This window comes from Macrotis lagotis, chromosome 2, assembly GCF_037893015.1.
Source record: "Macrotis lagotis isolate mMagLag1 chromosome 2, bilby.v1.9.chrom.fasta, whole genome shotgun sequence".
NCBI lineage: Eukaryota > Metazoa > Chordata > Mammalia > Peramelemorphia > Peramelidae > Macrotis > Macrotis lagotis.
The window spans coordinates 254,673,615-254,695,260 of record NC_133659.1 but is presented as its reverse complement, the minus strand read 5'-3'; the positions used below and the strand labels follow the sequence as shown (position 1 = coordinate 254,695,260).

Sequence of the window (21,646 nt, the reverse complement as noted above, 5' to 3'; positions counted from 1 at the left end):
AACTCAAAATCTATGATCTGAGAGATACTGCCATCTGTGATACAGAGGCACAGGATAGGATGACTTCCCTCAAGCAACTTGACAACCCTCTTTGATCCCAGGGTCAAGAATCTAAGGCAATGACCAACAGGGAACAGACAGGACGGAATTCCTGAACAATTCATAGCCATCAAGTAGAGCCTATTCCCCTCCCTCTAGATTGATATTTGTGAGACTGTGAGAGACCCTGTCCATTGGACCCTGAAATGGCTTAATCCTAAACCCTCACAGAGATATAAGTCTGAATAAACCTGAAGTGGATTGGGTAGAATATATTCTGGAAAATGTTGGATACAATAGGCCTATGGAGAAATTGCATTTCCTTTCCACAAAAACTGTCCACGTATTAGGTTATAAGTGATGATGGCTGTCCTTCATTCTTAAAGAAGACCATGACAACAGGGAAGTAATGCCATGACATGCATGGAACTCAGGTCCTCCCAACTTCATTGCACTGTCTAGCTACCTACATCACAAAGGTAGAAAAAGCAGAAATATTAAATGCATCCTTTTCAGACCATAATACAATTTAACATTCAATATAGGGCCATGGAGACATAGATTAAAAATTATTTAGAAACTAAATAATCTATTCCTAAAGAATGAATGGATCAAATAACAAACTATAGAAGTAATAAATAATGTCATTAAAGAGAATGAAAATTATGAAACAACATACTAAAATTTGGGATGCAGCCAAAGCAAAACTTAGGGGAAATTTTATATCTTTAATTATATGCCAAAAATCTGATCGTCTAAGTGAAATGGATGAATATTTACAAAAATATAAATTGCTCAAATTAATAGAAGAGAAAGAACAAGTCATAAATGCTCCCTAAGAAAAAATTCTCAAAAACAGAAGGACTCACAAGTGAATTCTACCAAACACAAAGAACAATTAGTTCTAATACTATATAAACTATTTGGAAAAAATGGGCAAATAAGTCCTACCAAATTCCCTTTATGTCACAAATATGGTGCTGATAACTAAACCAAGAAGAGCATAAACAGAGAAAGAAAATTATAGTTAAATTTCCCTAATGAATATTAGTAAAATATTAGTGTAAAATTATAAATTTGTAAATTTTGTAAAATATTAGTGTAAAATTGTAAAATTATAGATGAATTTCCCTGAGAATTAGTATAAAATTAGTGTAAAATTTTTAAATAAAATACCTAGCAAGAAGATTACAGCAATATATCATAAAGATTATACATTATGACTAGGGGAGTTTATGCCAGAAATGCAGGACTGGTTCAATAGTAGGAAAACTGACAGCATAAATGACCATATCAATAATAAAAATTGCAAAAATAATAGGATGTTGATAGATGCAGGAAAAAAGCTTTTGACAAAATTCAAGTCATTCATATAAAAAATTCCTGTTCCTATTAAAAACTGAGACCTAAAAAAGACTTAGCCTACAAAGATCAAGGTCTCCCATTGTATCTAGGTCCATCTTCAGTTGTCCTGATCTATATCTTGCCACTGTACCCAAAGGACTCTGGAAGAGAGAGTGAGATTGGTGTCATTGTATAGTCCAAAATGCACAAGCATTCAGGAGAATGGTTATAAAGATGCAAATTGTTAAAAATAAAACATTTAAAATCTTTCTTTGGAAAAGACCAAACCCCTTAATTAACAGGTGAGGAAACTTAGTTGCAGGAAAGGGAAGCATCATAGTTCCCTAGATAGATGTTTCAGTGAATGTAGCACTGGATTTAGAGTCAGGAAGTCCTAGATTCAAATCCTACTTCACACACTGACTAGATGTACAATTCTGGACAAGTCACTTAACCTCCGCCTGCCTCAGTTTCCTCATCTGTATAATAATAATGTCTACTTCCAGAGTTGTCATAAGCATCAAATGAGATATGTGTAAAGTGCTTTGCAAGCTTTCAAGCATTATTTAAATGTTAACTATCATTATTATGCCCAATGTAGTTAATTGTCAGAGCCATGATTTCATCTCAAGTCCTCTGATTTGTTAGGTTAAGAAAGATTCAGGACTCTTTCTTCTACATCATTTTGTTGTAACTATGGGAAGTATCAGTTCTAAGGAAATTCAGGGGAGATAGGAGAGTCAAAAAGGAGTTGTGTTTTCCTATTCATGACTATCTCAGGTTGATACTAAAATGACTCTGAGTTCCCTGTGCACATGCCAAAGAAGAGTAAAGGGTAGTGGCTCTGAAGAATGTTGTGGGTGGGGGGTGGGGACACAAGGAATCCCAGGTGGGATGAGGGTGGATTCAAGAAAGAAGATGTATTATGGGAACCAGGAGTCCCAGATTCTCACCCCATCTCCATCATCATTCAGTGTGACAGTAAGACCTTATCACCTTGTAGAGCTACTCAAAGACTTGGAAGAGTCATCAAAGAAAGACTATCTTCCGGTCTGGATCTATAATTTCAGTAGTAAAATTTTCCAAAAAGTACTGTCCCATCCATGAAGTACACCATCATTATTCTCATTTAAAATCTAAGAGAATTACCTTTTTAATGCCTTTCCACTTTAACCCACTTTCCACTTCCCTCCAGGGAACTTCAAGTTCCATGAGGTTAGGGGTCTGTCTTAGCTAAACTTTGCCACATTCAAGCCTAGTACAGTCTGCATGTAGTAGGTGCTTTTAAAAAACTTGTTTTGCTTCATTGTGTTTCTGATCCCTACCCACCTGTTAACAAAGATATTTCTCCTCACATTTCAAGAAGCATTTTGCTCTGTCCCTCTTTGATACCATGAAATATTTTATATTAAAGTTATCTGTAATTTTCTATTATATTTATAATATAAATATAGCATATTTTATTGTCAATTCATGTCATATTATATTATGTTACATTATTTTGTATTCCAGATTATATTATGTCACATATCATTTATATCATATGATGTGATTTGATGTGGTGTGCTATAGTGTAATATGTAATGGTTTGTCATGGTATGATTATACCATATCATCATATCATATTGTATCACATTGTATCATATTATATCATATGATAAATTATATCATGTCCTTACTAAACTATAAGTTCCATGTGGGTAGGAATTGTATTTAATTAAACTTTGCATATCTCCCAGTATTTGCAAACAGTATTTAAGGAACATATAGTTAATTAATGTACAAGTGTGTCATTAATCAAGATTTGTTGTTAAGCAGCTAGGTGTTGCAGTGGATAGAGTTCTGGGCCTGGAATTAGAAATACTCATCTTTCTGAGTTTAAAACTGATCTCAGACAATTACTAGTTTTGTCACTAGCTTTGTGACTTAAACCTTAACCCTGTTTGCCTCAGTTTCCTCATCTGTAAAATGAGTTGGAGAAGGAAATGGAAAACCACTCCAGTATCTCTGCAAAGAAAACTCCAAATGGGGTCACAAATAAGAGTTAGACATGAATGGAAATAACTGAACACAACAAACTTTGTTTCTCTCCCAGTCCCTAGCAAAGGATTTGCATAGAGTAGTTATTTAAGGAATGTGAATCCAATGACTGTACAAGTATGCCATTAATCAAGATAGATACCAAGGAGTCTGATAATTGTGAAATGGCATTACTGGCTTCCACTCAGAGATACCTTCCCTGCAACACTCCCCCGCCCCCACTTCATACTGTCCTCCCTAAGGCACCCTCCACCAATGAACCAGTTCTTCATGTTTTCTCTTCTCTTTAGAGAAGGGAGATCAAGCAGTCCCTTGCAAGTCCTGGACAGATATCCTTGAAAAGAGAAAGAACTGAGCCAGACTCATCTGAAGCATCAGGTACCATTGCAAAGCAAACAAATACAAACAACACTATTCAATTCCTGCCACCTCACAGTGGCCCCGGCTTAAGCTCTTGAGCAGGGAACTGCCCAATATCAACCACCAAAAAAAATCATTATTTGCATCCTATTGTTCTTTATCCCTCTGAAAAGTGACATTGCTGGAGGGAATTGAGAAGGTGAGGGTGATGCATGGGCAGATCAAAAAACTTGTCAAAGCACCTCCTTATTTAACTGACTTGTGTTGTTTTTTCATCATACAGCTTTTAGTACTAAAATATCCTAGACTTGCCATCCTTTGCCTTTTTTCCTTTATTATTTTTAAGCTCTTATAGCCTAACCAATTGCACTTTTGAGGATTTATATTTTAATCCTTGCTGCACCCCTTGTCACACCATATAAGAGGGTGGTTGTCAAGGTCTTAGCCTCAATTTCTCCACATCAATAAGATGGGAATGATCATTATTAAGCAGAGCTGCCCCTTTTGTGAAAATCTCCCTTATTCCTTCCCTAAGGGAAAGAGTTGGGATTATAGAATTTAAGACTGGAATAAAACTTGAAGATTCTCCAACCCAAGTCCCTTATTTTACAGATAAGGACAAAGAAGTGATTTGACTTGAACTAATTTATGTCAGTAGGGAATGTAAGAGCCAGCATATGATTGATTGCAGGCCTTTGCCCACAGAATTCTATCTGGTTTCCAATAGAGTTTTCATTGTAAAAGAGAGAGATTCTCAAGCTCCCTTCTCTTGTAAAGTTGATGACAAATGCTAACTAGAGTAACTTTAAAGGGGGACATATCAACATTAATAAGAAATTTAAAAGCTTGCCTGCGGGTAAACCATAATGGGAATATTTAAGAGTTAATTGTTGGGGGGCGCTAGGTGGAGTAGTGGATAAAGCACTGGCCTTGGAGTCAGGAGTACCTGGGTTCAAATCTGGTCTCAGATACTTAATAATTACCTAGCTGTGTGGCCTTGGGCAAGCCACTTAACCCCATTTGCCTTGCAAAAAATACCTAAAAAAAGAGTTAATTATTGGGAAAAAAAAATTGAAAATTAAGGGGATGCCCATCAATTGGGTAATGGTTGAACAAGTTTTGGTATATGAATGTTTTGGAATATTACTGCCCTATAAAAAACCATGAATGATCAGACTTCAGAGAAGCATGGAAAGAATTATAAGAACTGATGCTAAGCCAAGGGAGCAGAAGCAAGAGAACATTGTACACATTAATACAACATTGTGAGTTGAGTTGACCAACTATGATGGATGCAACTCCTCTCAGCCGTTCAGAGATCTGGGACAATCTTGGGACATCTGTTATGGACAAGGTCATCCTCATTCAGAGGAAAATAAAAAACAGACAGACAAAAAACACAGAATCTGAATGGTTACTTATGTTTGTTTTTTAAAAAAACTTCTCTTATGTTTTTCCTTCCTATTTCATAGTTTTCTTTCTTTTCCCTTAGACCTATTTCCTCATATACAAAATGGCTAATATGTAAACATGTTAAACAAAAATGTATTTGTACAGCTTTTATTACACTGTTCACCTCTGAGAGAAGAGGGGTGGGAAGGGAGGGTGGTAGAAAAATGAGTAACATAAATAAGCAAGTGGATGAAGGCTGAAAAATTTTCCTAACATGAAGCACTCTGCAAACCTTAAAAAAATAAATAAATAGGGGTGGCTAGCTGGCGTAGTGGATAAAGCACCGGCCTTGGAGTCAGGAGTATCTTGGTTCAAATCTGGTCTCAGACGCTTAATAATTACCTAGCTGTGTGGCCTTGGGCAAGCCACTTAACCCCATTTGCCTTGCAAAAACCTAAAAATAAATAAATAAATAAATAAATAAATAAATAAATAATGCACTTGATAGGAAAAAAAAAGGTTGTGTTACAAATTGCAAAGTGCTTTAGAATATTACTTCATTTTACCCTCATAGGAACCCTGGGACATATAGGAGAGAATATTAAAGGTCTGAATCATAAAATTACGTGTAATTAGAACTAAACCATTAGTCTGCTGAAGACATACATAAAGAGATGGGGAGAAGTTCTCTGTGTCTAGGTATGTGTCTGAAAGGCTATGATGTCTGTGATCATTTTATATAAGTTTAGGTTTGAAGATTTACTTTTCAAGAGTAATGTGGCATCCTTTAAAAGAATTGATTTTACAATTATTGAAGACTAGCTGAAAAAGAAAGTGCAATAAATCATTTCATCCATGCTTTATTCTTGTTATTAATAAATGCTTAGTAAAGCAGTAAGAATTATATTATATGAAAGTAAGTCATCCTAAAAACCAATGTTTTAAAGAAATTAATATGTAGGTACATTTTAGTGCCTTTCCCAACCCAAGTTAATCTAACCCTGCTATTCATTTCAGACTTTAGAAGATGTCATTATTTGACAAAATCTACTGGAAAAACTGAAAAGTAATCTAACAAAAACTAGGCATAGACCACCATCTCACTATATATCAAGAAAAATCAAATTGGAGATGTGATTTAGATATAAAGAATGAGATCATAAGCAAATTAGAAAAGCATGGAAAAAATTACCTGTCAGATCACTAGATAAGGGAAATGTATGACTAAATAAGAGATAGAGAGGATCATGGGACATATAATGGGTAACTCTGATTACATGAAATTTTTAAAAATTCACAAACAAAATCAATACATCAAAAATTAGAAGGAAAACAGAAAACTGGGGGGGAGAGTAGAAATTTTATAGTGTTTCTCTGAAAAAAAAAAGGCTTCATTTCTTGTTATTTAGATCTGAGCCAAATTCATAAAAATAAATTGCCCAATTGATAAATGATCAAAAGATAATGAGTACGAAGTTTTCATAAGAAGAAATGAAGCTATCAATAGTCATATCAAAAATGTTCAAAATCTACTAATAATTAGAGAAATGCAGATTTAAATAGCTCTGAAGTACCTCATATCCATCAAATTGACTGCAATGACAAAAAGGAAAATGACAAATGCTGGAGGGAATATGTGAATATGCACTGTGGGTTGTGAATTGGTTTAACCATTCTTCAGAACAATTTGAAACTATGCCCAAAGGGCAATAAGACTGAATGTTCCCTTTTGTCCAGCAATACCACTATTAGGTCTATATCCTGGAATAAAGATCCCTATGTACAATTATATTTATAGGAGCTCTTTCTTTGGTACCAAAAAAACTGAAAATTGAGGAACTACCCATCAATTAAGAAATGGATGAATAAGTTGAGGTATATGATTGTGGTGGAATATTAATGTGCTACAAGAAAAGACAAAGAAAATTGTTTCAGAAAAACCTGGAAAAACATTTAAAATTATGCAAAGTGGGGTCAACTAGGTGGCACAGTAGATAGAACACCAGTCCTGTAGTCAGGAGGATCTGAGTTCAAATTCAGCCTCATACACTTAATAATAACCTAGCTGTGTGACTTTGGGCAAGCCACTTAATCCCATTTGCCTTGCCAAAAAAAAAAACCTAAAAAAATTATGCAAAGTGAAATGAGAAGAACTATATTAATGAACATTGCACACAGTAGCTACAATATTGCAACTATCAATTGTGGAAAGACTTAGCTACTCTGATCAATATAATGAACCATGACAATTACAAGGAATTCATCATGAAAAACATTATTCACCTCCAGAAAGAGACTGCTGATTGCAGATAAAAGAATATTTTTTCATCTTCTTTAGTTTCCTGCTTTATTTTTGGCAACATAGCTAATCTAGAAATGTTTTGCCTGAATTTTCATGTGTAATTGTTATCATATTGCTTGCCTTCTAAGTAGTGGTGGGATTCAAATAGGTTAACAATTGGTTTGCTGAACTCAACATAAAATTAGGTTCTACCAAACTGAAATGAACTGCTGAATTCCCCCCCTGCTTCTAAGTCAGGAGTTGGAAGAGGAACTGGAGCAAGGAAGAAAGTTTGGGATGCAAATTTTTTAAATGGATGTTAAAATTAGTATATTTTTGTAAAAAGATTTCTGTCCTCAGTGGAGTTTATCTGTGGTTCTAATGCTTCATTCTTGTCTTGTAACAAAAACCCTCACTGCTTCTCACAGTTGTTAATTTTTCTTCAATCTGAGCATGACTGGAGAAGTTAAGTCCATTGGCAACAACCACTCAAATTTATGAAAATAGATAGTCTTAATCTGCCCTTCCAGCAATTTTTATCAGTCTGATATGCTCTCTGATTGCCTTCTCTCTCTACCTACCAAAGTGTAAGAATCAAGAAAAGAAAGAGAAAGTATATTCATCCTAATAGCAAGAAATGTGAAGGATTTCCCAAACAGAAGGGGATTGGTTATTTTCTACTCTGACAGAGAAAAGTAAAAACTCCCCGTTCTCAACTGGCTATTCTAATGAAAGTGAAACTTGAATAAAATAGCCTTTTTCAGCATCCTTTAAGACTACCTGTCACCATCATAGAATATCAGACCTGGAAGAGAGTTTAGAAGTCATCTCATCTAGTTCCTCATTTTAAAATTGAGGAAACAGATTCAGGGTAGAAACAGAAATGAGCTGAGCTCCATCATTACCAATATTTATTAAGCAAGACCTTAATACAAAAGAAGTCTGGGTATAATCTCTGGTCTTGAGAGATTTACAGTCAAGTTGGAGAGACAGGAGAGATAACAGCAATAACAGAAGTAACTATTATTATAGTACAATTACTATCCCTTTCCAACACCATTTTCTGTCTTCTCTGATTTCCTTTAAGACTCAATTCAGAGGAGGCTAGGTGGCGCAGTGGATACAGCACCGGCCCTGGAGTCAGGAGTACCTGAGTTCAAATCTGACCTAAAACACTTAATAATTACCTAGCTGTGTGGCCTTGGGCAAGACATTTAACCCCATTTGCCTTGCAAAAAAAAAAAAAAACCTAAAAAAAAAAAAACTCAGTTCAAATAACACCTGAAAAAGGCCTTTCCCAGTCCTCCTCCTTCACTGCCTTCCCTCTCAAGTCAATTCCATTATACATATATAATCAAAGGTAGGTAAGTGGCACAGTAGACAATACCTGACCTGGAATCAGGAAGACCAGAGTTCAAATCCTGCCTCAGACACTTCCTAATTGTGTGACCCTGGAGAAGTTATTTAATCCTGTTTGCCTCAGTTCCTCGTCTGTAAAAATGAGCTAAAGAAGGAAAGGGCAAACTACTCTGCTATTTTTGCCAAGAAAAACTCAGAGGGGATCAAGACAATACAAACATAACCATGTCTCTCCTATTAGAATGTGGATTCTTTAAGGAGTGGGACTGGCTTTTCTTTGTAACCTTAGCACTTAGCAAGGTACATGAAATATAATAAATACTTGTTGATGATGGTGGAGGTGATAATGGAACTGATGATGATAGTGATGGGGTGGGGTTGGGGGGGTGAAAAAGTGCTTGTGTCTGTGGTGAAGTAGGGTGGTGGTGATGATGGTGATAATTAGATGGTGATAGTAAGGTGGCATTGGTAGTCAGATAGTGAGGATGAGGATGAGGATGATGGCCTGAGAAATCATTTGATCTGGTGCTACGGGGCAACCTCAGGTAGGGCTCAAAATTCAAAATATTTAGGAGCTTTTTAGGGTTAAAAGTTTTAAGTTAATAATTTCATATGATCCAAAAATGATGTCATAAATATCCAGTATTTTGGCAGAAAAACGATTCCCCATCCCTTATCTAAACATAGAGAAACTGGGGACAGGAAAAATGATTTGTCCAAGGTCCCAGAGGAAGCAAATGGCACAATCAGAATTTGGGCCCAGGTCCTCTGGTTCTGAATCCAGAGCTTTGCTCCACTATACCAGATAATCATTTTTTAAAAGCATATTAATTGTTCCAAATTTTCTATTAAATGTCAAAAGCAAATATGATAGTGTCAACTGTATTTTGTCTATAAGGTTCAAACTAAGGTTGGTGTTAGTCCTAGACTCAAAAGAAAATAGAAGCCAACTATGAAAAAATAAATAACCCAAGTTCCCCCCAAAAAATGGAACTAAAGAAAATGATTTGGCAGAAAGAGAACCAGGCAGGCAAGGTTGCACAGTGGTTAGAGTATCATACCTGGAACCCAGAAGACTCATCTTCCTGACTTAAAATCTGACCTCAGACATTTGGTAGTGTTACCTTGGGGAAGTCACTTAACTCCATATGTAAAAAAAAACTGGAGAAGGAAATAGCAAATTCCTCCAGTATTTTAGCCAAGAAAACCCCCAAATGGAATTACAAAGTGTCAGATACAAACTGAAACAACTGAACAACAACAAGAAAGAGCACTGGCATCAAAACTGATTGGTACTGGCTAAGAAATGGAGTGGTGGATAAATGGATACATTAGCTACAAAATAAATGACTATGTAAATGACTGTGGTAATCTACTCTTTGATAAACCCTAAGGTTCCATCTTCTGGGATAAGAACTCATATGACATGAAAGATCAAGAATTATAGCATGCAGAAGTTAAGTAAAATACTGGGGGTGAGATTAATGTAAGAAACATCTTGGAAGTCCTTTGTCTTTTGTCACCATGGGTAGACGGAAAGAAACTTTTTATCTCTCAATCAATCTAGGAAGGAGAAAATTTGGCAAAATTAAGATGCTGAATGCCTTGGGGTACCCAGTCTGGAGAATCCCAAAACAAAAATGCCTCAAATGACTTCTCATCCTTCCTTGCCTTTCCTCTCCCCTTACCTTCAACTATCCAGGAACTAAATTCTTGTACTACTTCACAACCTACATGGTTCTGATGAGATGCAAATCACTAACTATAATTCCTTCTAGAGTGATGGTTTTAATATCTTTCCTGCCACTGTCTCTTAAGGTTCTCTAGGCTTAACCTATCCCTGAGTCCTGCAGACATCACCATTACCTCCTCCTCCATTCCCATTGCTGACTTCCACCGAACCCTTAGGCCTTAAATATCTTTCTATCTTCTCTATAGATCTTTGTATCTTCATACATCAAATTCTACTACAGAGAGTGCAATTCCAATGGGCTGGTCACATTGTTCAAATGTCAAATGTACACTTGTCTAAAAAACTATTTTATGGAGAACTCACATATGGCAAACAAAACTGAGACACTCTCAAGGTCTCACAATCTTTGGGACTGATTGTGCAGCTTGGAGGACACCAGCACAGGACTACCAAGCAAATTGTATTATTATCAGAAAAGATGCTGTGTTTTCTAAGCAATGCAGAATTGCTTAGCAGCTGGGGAAAAAAACTGAGATGCACAAATTTAGAGAATTCACCTCAAGTGTTCACAGAGCCTATTTGTGCCCAGTCTTTGGTAGAGCATTCCAAGCTTGTGTTGGTCTGATCAGACACAATCAGATACACTTTAACTTGATTCTAACAGAGTGATGTCATTTGGGTACTCTTTAAGAATAAAGGACTGACAACACCACTAATCAACCAATCTTCTCTACAACTGGCGTTGTTGAGACAAGGGAGGGAACATAAGCCTAGAGCCAGGAAGACCTGATTTCAAATTCAGCCCCTAGCTGTGTAATCCCAGGCAAGTCATTTAATCCTGTCTACACTGGGAGTTAGATGGTCAAAATTTAATCATGATTTTGCCATCAGCTAAGAAAAGAAATTTTGTCTTTCTGGGCCTCAGTTTTATGGTCTGCAAAAAGAAAGGGATTGGACTAGATAAAATCCTTCAAGCTCTAATGTTCTTTGATAATTGAGGTGCTCATGGTTTCCCCTAATGAATGAATAGGAAAAAATTATTAATTTACTTAATTTTATTTAATGTCCAAGTGGCACCTGTCTGACACCAGGTCCACAAAAGTCCATAAATGTTCCAGGACTACAGGAGTTTTTTTTTTTTCCCTCAATGAGGGAGTGATAGATAATTTACTCTTCAGTCATGAGCTTATAAAACTAAAGGTTGATGGTAACCATGGAAATCAGCTATTTTAATGCATTCGTTTTACAGATTACATAGATTGAAAACTGAGACCCAGAAACTTGCTTGCTCGAGGTCATATTAATGTTAAGTAGCAGACCAATGATCCAAAGCAGGGCTCTGGGTCATCAACTCCAGGGGTATTGGAAATACATGATAAACCCTAGAGAGTTTCTAGGCAGAAAAGAGCAAGGTCTCTACAGCGGTGCTAAAGGAATAATATTGTCAGTGTTGCAAGGGAAGTGATTTACTTGAAAACGTTCATGAAAGGAAGACCATTAAAAGAGTGGCTCTAGAGGGAAAATGATGGAGGGAACTCTGGAAGGCCAGAGACCTTAATAAAAAAGCAAACTCAGAAACTTGATGTGAAATACAATGCAGTTTATTAGAGACAGGATAGGTGGACAAAAGGGGGTTGGCATTTTTATGTACATCAGAGAAACAGTGACTTGGGAGTGAAGTGGGAGGAGACGGCAGGCAGACTGATCACCAAGGTGAGCCATAACCCTGGCGCATTGGTGAGGACCGGAGGGGGATGGCCGGGGGCTGAGCGCCAAGGTCGCAGGGGCTGCGGAGCTGGCCAGGGTGCTTATCTGGAGGTGCGTTGGCCGGAAGACTGAGAGTATTTGACAGAACTGCTGCTGCTGCTGCTGCCCCCGCGGATGCTGCCGGAGCTGATCCCGCCGGTGCTGACGCCAGAGCGTCCTCCGGAGCCAAAGCCGCCGCCGAAGCCGCTGCCGCTGCCGCTGCCGAAGCCGCTGCCGCTGCCGCTGCCGCTGCCGCCGCCGAAGCCGCTGCCGCTGCCGCCGCCGAAGCCGCTGCCGCCTCCACGGCCACCGCCATACCCACCGCCGGACACCGAGGTAGAGCTGCTGCTGCTGACCACAGCTGCAAGGGGAAAAGGATATCCCGCGGGTCAAAATCATTGCAACCAGGGCTTGCCCGAAGATCCCACTCAGCCTTGGCAAACCAGGGTAGATTCTCTTTATCCTCATCCTCATCCTCATCTTTATCACCACTGCCACTGCTGCTGCTGCTACTATTACTACTACTCTGCCACTCTAGTTTTGTTATTAGCTAACAGTACTGCGGTACAGGGGAGAGAGTACTCAAATCCGTTATCTCGTATTGCTGTGTGCCCTTAAACAAATAATTTAACTTTTGTTGGCCTCAGTTTCCTCATGCAAAATGAGGAAGATGGACTCTTTCTAAGGCCCCCTAACAGGATTAAATCATATGATCATACTTAATAATATAGCAGCCATTTACAACTATTAATTAATATCTTTCTATATGAGAATAATTGTAATTAATTCACTTCCATTTTGTTAAACTATTATGAATTATCCAATAATTAAATTATAAAGACAGCTCTCAATTTGGAGCATATGACTCCACCCACCAGAGTTTTATTCCCAGCATTGGAGTCACTCTATGTACAGTTCAATCTGCCTTTGAGGCAAACAGCAAACAATCAGACTAGCCAGGGGTCATAAACTCATCTCTCATTTTTCAGTTGAGGAAACTGAGATCAAAGGAAGTTAAATTACTAGTTCAAGGTCATACAAGTAAAGTAATAAAAAATAGCTAACATTTACATAAAATGTGTCAATTGCTTTTAATATATCTCATTTGATAGATAGAAAACATAAATTCATTTAAAACTGCCCCTAGAATGACATGCATTCCCCAAGAATGAATTTGTTTCCATTGTTCCCCTTCATTAATGAATAATCAGGAATTAAGTTGTTCCCCATTTTATCCTAATTTTAGCTACTTACAGATGCTCACAGGGTTCTGGAACTCTCCAGACATCCTATTAAAAGAATTAGGAGAAAGGTGATTCAATTATGTAGCACATATCTTTCCATTTCATGATTCAGAGTGAAAAGTGTCACACATCATTGTTGGGATCCTATGCTGATTTCAAGAACCTGATATATCAATTCTTGAAGACTAACAGTTGAGACTGAGCAAAGGCTAACATGAAGAGGGAGAGGGAACTAACAAAGGTCAGAGCTTCTTTGCACGTTTTATCAAAGAGGTGGACCTCCTTGTTCAAGCAACATTGCTTTGGACAGTGAATTTAGGGTCCAGAGATAACCCACCTATACTCCTCTCCCTCCAACAGCTTCCTGTAGGTGGCAATCTCAACATCCAGGGCCAACTTCACATTCATCAATTCCTGGTAGTCCCGCAGAAGGCGGGCCATGTCATCCTTGGCCTTTTGCAAGGCAGCCTGCAGTCCCTGGAGTTTGGCCTGGGCATCCTTGAGTGCCAGCTCCCCACGCTGCTCAGCTTCAGCTATGGCTGTCTGCAAGTTGGCATTCTGGAGGACAGAGGAGACAGGAAAAAAGTTTATCTGTGTGGGAAACAGGTTCCAGTCCAAGGTACCTGAAGGAAATTTAAGTCTGAATGCGACTACTGGGAAATGATAGATAAAGAAGGGTAAAAATAGAGATAGGGATTTGGAAAGGAATAGAGATAGGAATAGAGACAGAGATAGGAATAGAAAGACAGAAAAGGAGGTGGAGATAATTTAAATGCCAACATCACCACTACTTCTGGACAATTTTGGTAGTTGGTTTTTCCTTTGTTATTACAAAGGTGTTTGAAAAAGGAAACATCCAGAATGATTAAGGTAAGAGCCAAAAGCCAGGAATTTGGATGAGATGATCTTTGGAGGATTCTGGTAGGGGTCATAGAATTCAGCCCCTAGGTACCCACCATCTAAGGAGGCTCTTCCACCCACCTGTTTTTTGATGTTCTCAATCTCAGCCTGAAGCCTTTGGATCATTCTGTTGAGTTCCATGATCTCACTCTTAGTGCTTTTCAAGTCATCTCCATGTCTGCCAGCTGTGCTTTGCAACTCTCCTAGCTATAAACAAGAAAACCAGATGTTTGTTTCAGGAAGAGACCTGTCCTTGTCCTAGACCAAACACTGGGCAGCAGAATTAGGTCAATGATCCAGGGATGTCCATTTTGCCCATCTTCTTTGCCATACCTTCCTGGGTATTCAGAACTTTGTTGACAAAAGCAAGCAGAATTGCTGAAGATGTTCAGTTCTCCTCTCTCAATTAAATGACCTTTTCATCTTTCTCCCACTATTTCTCTCTTCACCTTTGGTCTCAAGATCCTCTCTACCATGATTCTCAACCTTTTTTTTTTTTTGGTGCCTTGGATTCCTTTGGAAGATTGAAGGGACCCTTCTCAGAATAATAATCATTGACTACATTTATAATTGAAGGAAATGTCAAATCTCAGTTAAAAATTAGTGAAAATAAAGATGTATTTTTCCATCCAAATTCACAGAATCCCTGAAATTTATCCATGAACTCTATTTTAAGAACCTGTGTTCTTTATTCATTCTAAGCTTCTAGATAAAGAACTTTCTTCACACTGATCAAGTTGCATGGAATTCTAGACTCATTTATGGGCAGCATTGCCAGGAAAAATAGACTTTCCCTCTAAAAAGCAAATACTTGCCACTGGACAAGGGGACTTGCTGGGGTAGTCAGGGATTGACTGAATTGTGAGATTGATTGAATAGGGTTAAAAACATTAGAGAACAAAGAAGAAGGGGAGCTTTTCCCCAAAACAGATAATTTATCCACAGAGCCCTAGGTTAGAATATAAATGGTCTCCTAGCTGGGACAAATTGTTGATTCCTACCTTAGTCTGGTACAATTCATTGGCCTCTGCCTTGCTCCTCTCAACCATCTCTTCATATTGTGCTTGGACCTCAGCAATGATGCTATTCAGATCCAGGGATCGATTGTTGTCCATGGAAAGGATGACAGAAGTGTCACTCACGTGGGACTGCATCTGGGACAATTCCTGTAGGGGAGAAATTATCCTGCTCAATCGCTAAGCTTCTGGAACTGGTATGGGAGGGAAGGTACACTTCAAGAACTCTCTGGCTTGCCCCTCAGAGTCCTCCTCCATCCTGTGGAAGTTCACATGGGACCAGGAGAGATTCCAATCATGTTAGGAGACTTGCCATCTAATTTCTTCATTTCCACTGAACCTACACTACCTGATTTCTCTGATGTCCAGATTTCAGAGAGTAAAAAGATCCCTGAGCTCTGCTACCTGTCTCCTTGGAGATTTGAATATCTTCTCCCTCCCTCTCTATTCTACTCTTGACCATTCTTCAAGGTTTAGCCTATTTGAAACCTTCTGAAACAATTCCCTTCATTTACAAACTCCTTTAAAAAATGATTTCAAATTCAATTCCACAAGCAAGCATTAAGAACCCATTATGTACAGAACCACATGCAAATGTGCTAGGGACATCCAAAATTTATATAAAATCCAATTCTTGCCTTCATTGATCCTATGATACAGTAAACTCTACTTTATCCCTTAATTATTGATTGGTTTTTATTTTATATGGATCCATCTTACCTCCAAAACAATGTAAGCTCATTAAGGGGACTATTTTATTTTTGACTTTGTCTCTATGAGCAGACCTGGCACATAGTGGATATTTAATAAATGCTTGTTGTATGAAAGGTAAACTCCTAATGGGGTAACACTGAAGCCAGTAATCCATTGTACCCACTCCCACTAGGGTGAAGCACATAAATATTCAGTGTAAACTGGATACTTAATTAGGAGTGAGAAATAGGCAGGTGGGGATTTGAGCTCCTGAGTACTTGCTACTTCCTATCTCAGACTTAAGACCAGGATCCAGCAATAAAGAGGAAGTGGTAGTACAGGAGTGTCAGGGTATCTGAAGATACCCTACTTCAGAATTCAAGAAGCATCCTTACCGCATCATAGAGAGCTCTAATGAAGTTGACTTCATCAATCAGACTATCCACCCGACTCTGAAGTTCAACCTTGTTCATGTAGGCAGCATCCACATCCTGGAGGAAAGAAAAGAAACACAATAGAGACCCATCTGTAATACTGTTTATGCAATGAGCTATAAATGAAGGAGGAAGAATGGAAGTTAGTTCAATGGCAGGATACATAGGAGAGTGAGTTTTCATTGTTGCCTTGATCAGAAGTTGGGGGATAATTGAGTTGAACCCTCAGGACTTCATGCATGAACAAGAAGCTAATGACATCCTCAACTTTGGGAAAGGGAACAAACTTGGTTTTCTAGTTAATTCTCCAGTTGCCCAGTTAAGTAGCTGGGAAAGAGATGAGAGAGAGATAACCTTCCCAGCTCCCCATCACACACACAACATCCAGGAATCCCATGCCTTTTTCACTCATCTTTCTTTTTTAAAAAATTTTATTCTTTTTTTTAAAAATTCAATATTGTATATTTCTCCCTTACCTTCTTAAGTGTAACAAAGTCATTCTCGGCAGCTGTGCGTTTGTTGATTTCATCTTCATATCTGTAGGAATGAAGGAGAAACAGAAGCATGTTTAGCATAAGAGTAGAACATTTACATAGTACATTAAGGTTCCAAAAGTATTTTTCTCACAATATCCCTATGAGATAGATCTTGAAAATATGACTCTCCAGATTTTACAGATGGGGTAAAGCTTGAGTCCTTGCAAGGAATCAGGAAAAGGGAATAGCGGTACTGTGGTATCAAAGAAAGAACACTAGATTTGAACTTAGAAGACCTGAGTTCAAATCATGATTGTTCCTTACAATATCTTGCTGCTAAGCCATCAGGAAAGGAAACTCCCTGTATGAGGCACTCACTTCCTCTTGAAGTCTTCCACCAGCTCCTGCATGTTCCTCAGCTCTCCATCCAATTTCCCTCGCTCTCCCTGGAGTCCATCCAGAGTCCTCCGAAGGTTGCTGATGTAGGCCTCAAAGAGGGGCTCAAGGTTGTTGGTGCCTGTGACAGAATTGACTCCCTGCTGCTGGAGCAGGTTCCACTTGGTCTCCAAAACTTTGTTCTGCTGTTCCAGGAACCGAACCTGCAAAACATAGAAAACAGCATCAGGTTACCAGACTGCAATGGGAGAGAGAGAAGAAACATCCCTAGCATGAATGCATAGAATTTTTAGCCTGGGAAATGCCAGAATTCCAAAGCTCTTGTCTCAGTTGAGTAGGCAGAGACAATTACAAGGATTTTTTTAATTTGGAAAGTGTCATAAAATTGTTTAATTCAACTCCTTTGATTCTGAGTCAAGGAAACTGAGGGGATATAGGGAATGATCACAGGTTCTAAGTAAAAGTCAGAATTTGAACCTAATTCTTCTCATGACAAACCCAGTGTTCTGTTACAGTGAGGAGACTGAAGCAAAAGGAATGACAATCAACTCTGATCAGAGGCAGGAGGATGGACAAAATGATTTCTTGCCATCCCTGGGAACTCCATGACTAATTTGCAAAAATTTAACAGACAGCTCTAAAATGCACACTCTTCATTCTCAGGCTTCTTTGAAAACTCCTGTTGAGGGTGTGTCTGCAGGGCTAGCAGCAATAATACTGATTGGCATGTCATGTTGAGGAAGGTAAACCCTTACTTCGACTCAGACCCTGGGAGAGGCCAAATCACATTGATCTCAGAAGAGTTTTTGAAATCCTGTCTGATAAACCCAGGAAGAAAAGAATGACAAATGAATCACTGGTTCTCTTTTCTCTTTGTCCTTTCTCCCAGGATGAACCTATATCCTTGGCATGTAACCCCCACTTTGAAAATGGGCCTGGAAGCTTAATCAAATTTAATTCATATCCGGTTTAGAAAGAAATGCAGCACTTCATGAAAGATAAAATGCATTTCAAGAATATGTTCAAGGGAATGCATTATAGAAGACTCTATCTTAGTTCAAAAGTTTTTCTCAATTTTGTCAACTCTAAAATATACACATTACCAAAGACTAATCATTAATAGGGAGAAAAATATTAGGTTTAAGATACACTATACATGTTTTGCCCTTATAGGAGAATTTTGATTCAAGTGAAAATTCACCAGATCATTATTTGTCTAAGTTCTGTTCTTCACCTGACAGTGAATCTAGCCTTGCCCTCAGTTCAGCAAGATTGTTAGAAAGATCACCAGATTTGGAGTTAGGAGGTTTTTGGTTCAAATCCTGAGTATCTATATGACTCTGAATAAGATATTTCCTCTCAATAGATACCAAATTCTTCATTTGTACATGAGTTCTAAAGTCCCTCCAGATCTGAATGCTACCCCTCTAATTATTCTCTCACTCCCTGTACTCATGCCACCCACTCCAAAACTGGACCTGAACAGATTCTTTAAATCTCAGTCACAAGTCCCCTCACATTAAGGACTAAGGGGAAAGGAGTTACCTTGTCAATGAAGGAGGCAAATTTGTTGTTGAGGGTCTTGATCTGTTCCCGCTCCTGGGACTTCACAGCACCAATCTGGGGGTCAATCTCCACATTGAGGGGTTGCAGGAGGCTCTGGTTGACTGTCACTTCCTGGATCCCACCAGGGAAGCCACCAGGTCCAAAACCACCAGGTCCTCCAAAGCCACCAGGCCCTCCAAAACCACCTCCGAAGCCACCAGCTCCTCCAAAACCACCTCCAAAGCCACCAGCTCCTCCAAAACCACCTCCAAAGCCACCAGCTCCTCCAAAACCACCTCCAAAGCCACCTCCTATTCCTCTGCCACCTCCAAAGCCACCTCCACAGCTGCTGCGTCCACCACCAAAGCCAAAGGCTCCACCCCTAGAACCACCAGCCACACTATAGGAAATGCTCCTGTTGCCACCAAGGTTGTAGAGACTTTGGCTGCCAAAGCCACCTGCCCCACTGCGAGACCCACAGGCCCCTCCACCAGAGCGGCCTGTACGGGCCACACAGCTCATGCGGCTGCTGCCAGAGATCACAGCAGACCTTCCAGAGAATCCGTGGCTGCCACCACCTGAGGTCTTGCAGACTTGTCTGTTCATGGTGAATGAATTGGATGGCAAGGAAAGCAGTGAGGCAGAGAGACAGATAAGAGTGAGAAACTTAAGAAACTGAAGTCCTCTACTACCCAAATCCCTTTATATACATTTGAGGAGGTTGTTGGACTCCAATGAGGGAGAGATAATTAATCCCAAATATTCATGGGCTGGGTTTGCCTGGGAGGCAATAAGTTTATACCAAGCTTCCAAACACACCTAGAAAATAATCTGAAATGGTAAAAGTGTTCAGGTGACAGGGCTGCCTGGAGGAGGGTGGAGGATAGGGTGACTCCCAGGGTTGCCCCATGCTGGGGCAAGGCCATCTCTTGGGCTTTGTCTCTTCAGGGCCCAGAAGGCATGTTCATCCTCTTCAAGCTATTCAAGAAGCCTTCTCCCTGTTTATGTCACCTGCCCTGGGGGCCCTGACGAAGTTAGCCAGAGAGAGCATTTGGCAGGATGATGGGGCTGACTTGAGTTTGTTATCTCCAGTGTCTATCTATCTTTCCAGTCCAGTCTGTGTGCAAAGCCCTGTTTGGTCTTCCTGGGGACTTGGGGAGGAAGGAGACCCTGAGGAAGGAGAGAACACAGGTGGGTCTCACATCCCAAGATTTAGAGACAGAATAAATGTTAGAGCTTCTAGATCAATTCCCTCTTTCATTTAACACATGCCCAGATGATTTGCCCAAAGTCAGAAGTCAATAAATAGCAAGACTGGAATTGGAATCTGAGTCCTACAATGCCAAAGCCAGGAGTAATTTTTCCTTCATAATCTAGCTTCAATCTGTTTTTCACACTTAATTTCACATTGATTCCCCCTCAAGGACACTGTTTCAGTCACTATGTTTACTGTTTTCTTCATCCTCAACATCCCCCCTCTTGTCTCTATCCCTAGAAAACTCTCTCTTTCACTTTGGCCTCGAGAAATTCTCCAAAACTCAGCTCAAATTTTTTTTTTAATTCCCCAGTTGTTTATACAAGAGTCCCCCTTCCCTAAATTATTTTCCTTTTTTTTTATAAAACACTTAACAGTGAATTGAATTGTGAATATTTTATATTTACATTTGTACAATAGAAAATAAAATTCTTAAATATTTTAAGCATTTTTTTTTACTTTGTTTCTCTTGCACCAAACACAATTTCTGGCACATGGTGGGCATTTCATAAATACTTCTGAAAATTAATCACATTTAACTGAATTTGACAACCAAGTTCAGTCATCCAGGTATTACCAAGCATCCCATTGAACTGAGCCTTGAAGGGAGCCACAAGATAGAAGATGAAGGGGTGGGGAAGCTTACTAGGTATAGAGAATAAAGGAATGTTGAATATGCAGAAAAAGAGTAAGGCTAGTTTGACTGAAGTATAAATAGTATATTTATAAGGAAGCAATGTGAAATCAAATTGCATTTTTAAAACTTTTTCATCCATGTATTTTGGATATGATATAGCCACAAGTACTGACACTGAGAAAATAAGGAGAAAGGGAAAGATCTGAGAAAGATGGATGGATGAAATTCCCTTTGCACCATTAAAAAAAAGGCATTATGAATACAAATGCAAAGTAATTCCTCCTTGACTCTATATCTCCATTCCTCTTGACAAAATATCATCTTGGAAAATCTTCATTTAAAATACAGGAGAGGGAGCAAACATTTATTTAGTTCCACCTGTTTGCAACACAATTACTTTCTCTTTGGTAATATTCTTGAAGAAAGAGTATGAGGAATGAACCCAGCTAAAAATATGTTCCTGCCTAACCTAGCCCTATTTCCCCATCATTTCCCATGGAAGCAGATAAACCATGTGAGAAAGAAGGCAGAGGCCTTCTGAGACCTTCTACCCTAAAGAAGTTGAATGTTTTCCTTATTGACAGTTTCCATGGTATCACAGATTTCTCTAACTAGATGGTGTTACCTGCCAGGCAGAGCCTCGTTTAAATCATTACAGACCAATGAAGATTGATTTTTTTGTGAAAGTCCTCCAGAGCTTGAATTATACCATAATTTGTGGCTACCTACTCCTGTGACTGCTAGTTCTTCCTTATGTCTAACCTCAATGCCTTCTGCTTGCTAACAACCCTACATC

The 21,646-nt window shown here is 38.9% G+C and overlaps 1 protein-coding gene across 1 annotated transcript; it reads right to left on the bottom strand.

Moving 5' to 3' along the window:
* Positions 1-12,098: 12,098 nt before the first annotated feature.
* Positions 12,099-19,619, bottom strand: KRT3 (keratin 3). The gene is made up of 9 exons (XM_074225854.1): positions 18,959-19,619; positions 17,396-17,616; positions 17,018-17,078; positions 16,503-16,598; positions 15,400-15,564; positions 14,480-14,605; positions 13,836-14,056; positions 13,509-13,543; positions 12,099-12,615 (listed from the first exon to the last, which is right to left on the bottom strand). The coding sequence occupies exons 1-9, from the start codon at positions 19,562-19,564 to the stop codon at positions 12,317-12,319; spliced, it is 1,830 nt and encodes a 609-aa protein (XP_074081955.1). The 5' UTR covers positions 19,565-19,619; the 3' UTR covers positions 12,099-12,316.
* Between the last annotated feature and the right edge of the window lie 2,027 nt (positions 19,620-21,646).

Bases quoted from the DNA above. Each gene is read 5' to 3' on its own strand.
- KRT3 (XM_074225854.1), bottom strand. From the start codon at position 19,564: ATGAACAGACAAGTCTGCAAGACCTCAGGTGGTGGCAGCCACGGATTC. The intron at 15,565-16,502 runs GTAAGGATGCTT...TCTCCCCTACAG, and splicing joins TTAGAGCTCTCTATGATGCG to GAATTGTCCCAGATGCAGTC. The intron at 13,544-13,835 runs GTGGGTTATCTC...TTCTTTTAATAG, and splicing joins TTGGAGGGAGAGGAGTATAG to GATGTCTGGAGAGTTCCAGA.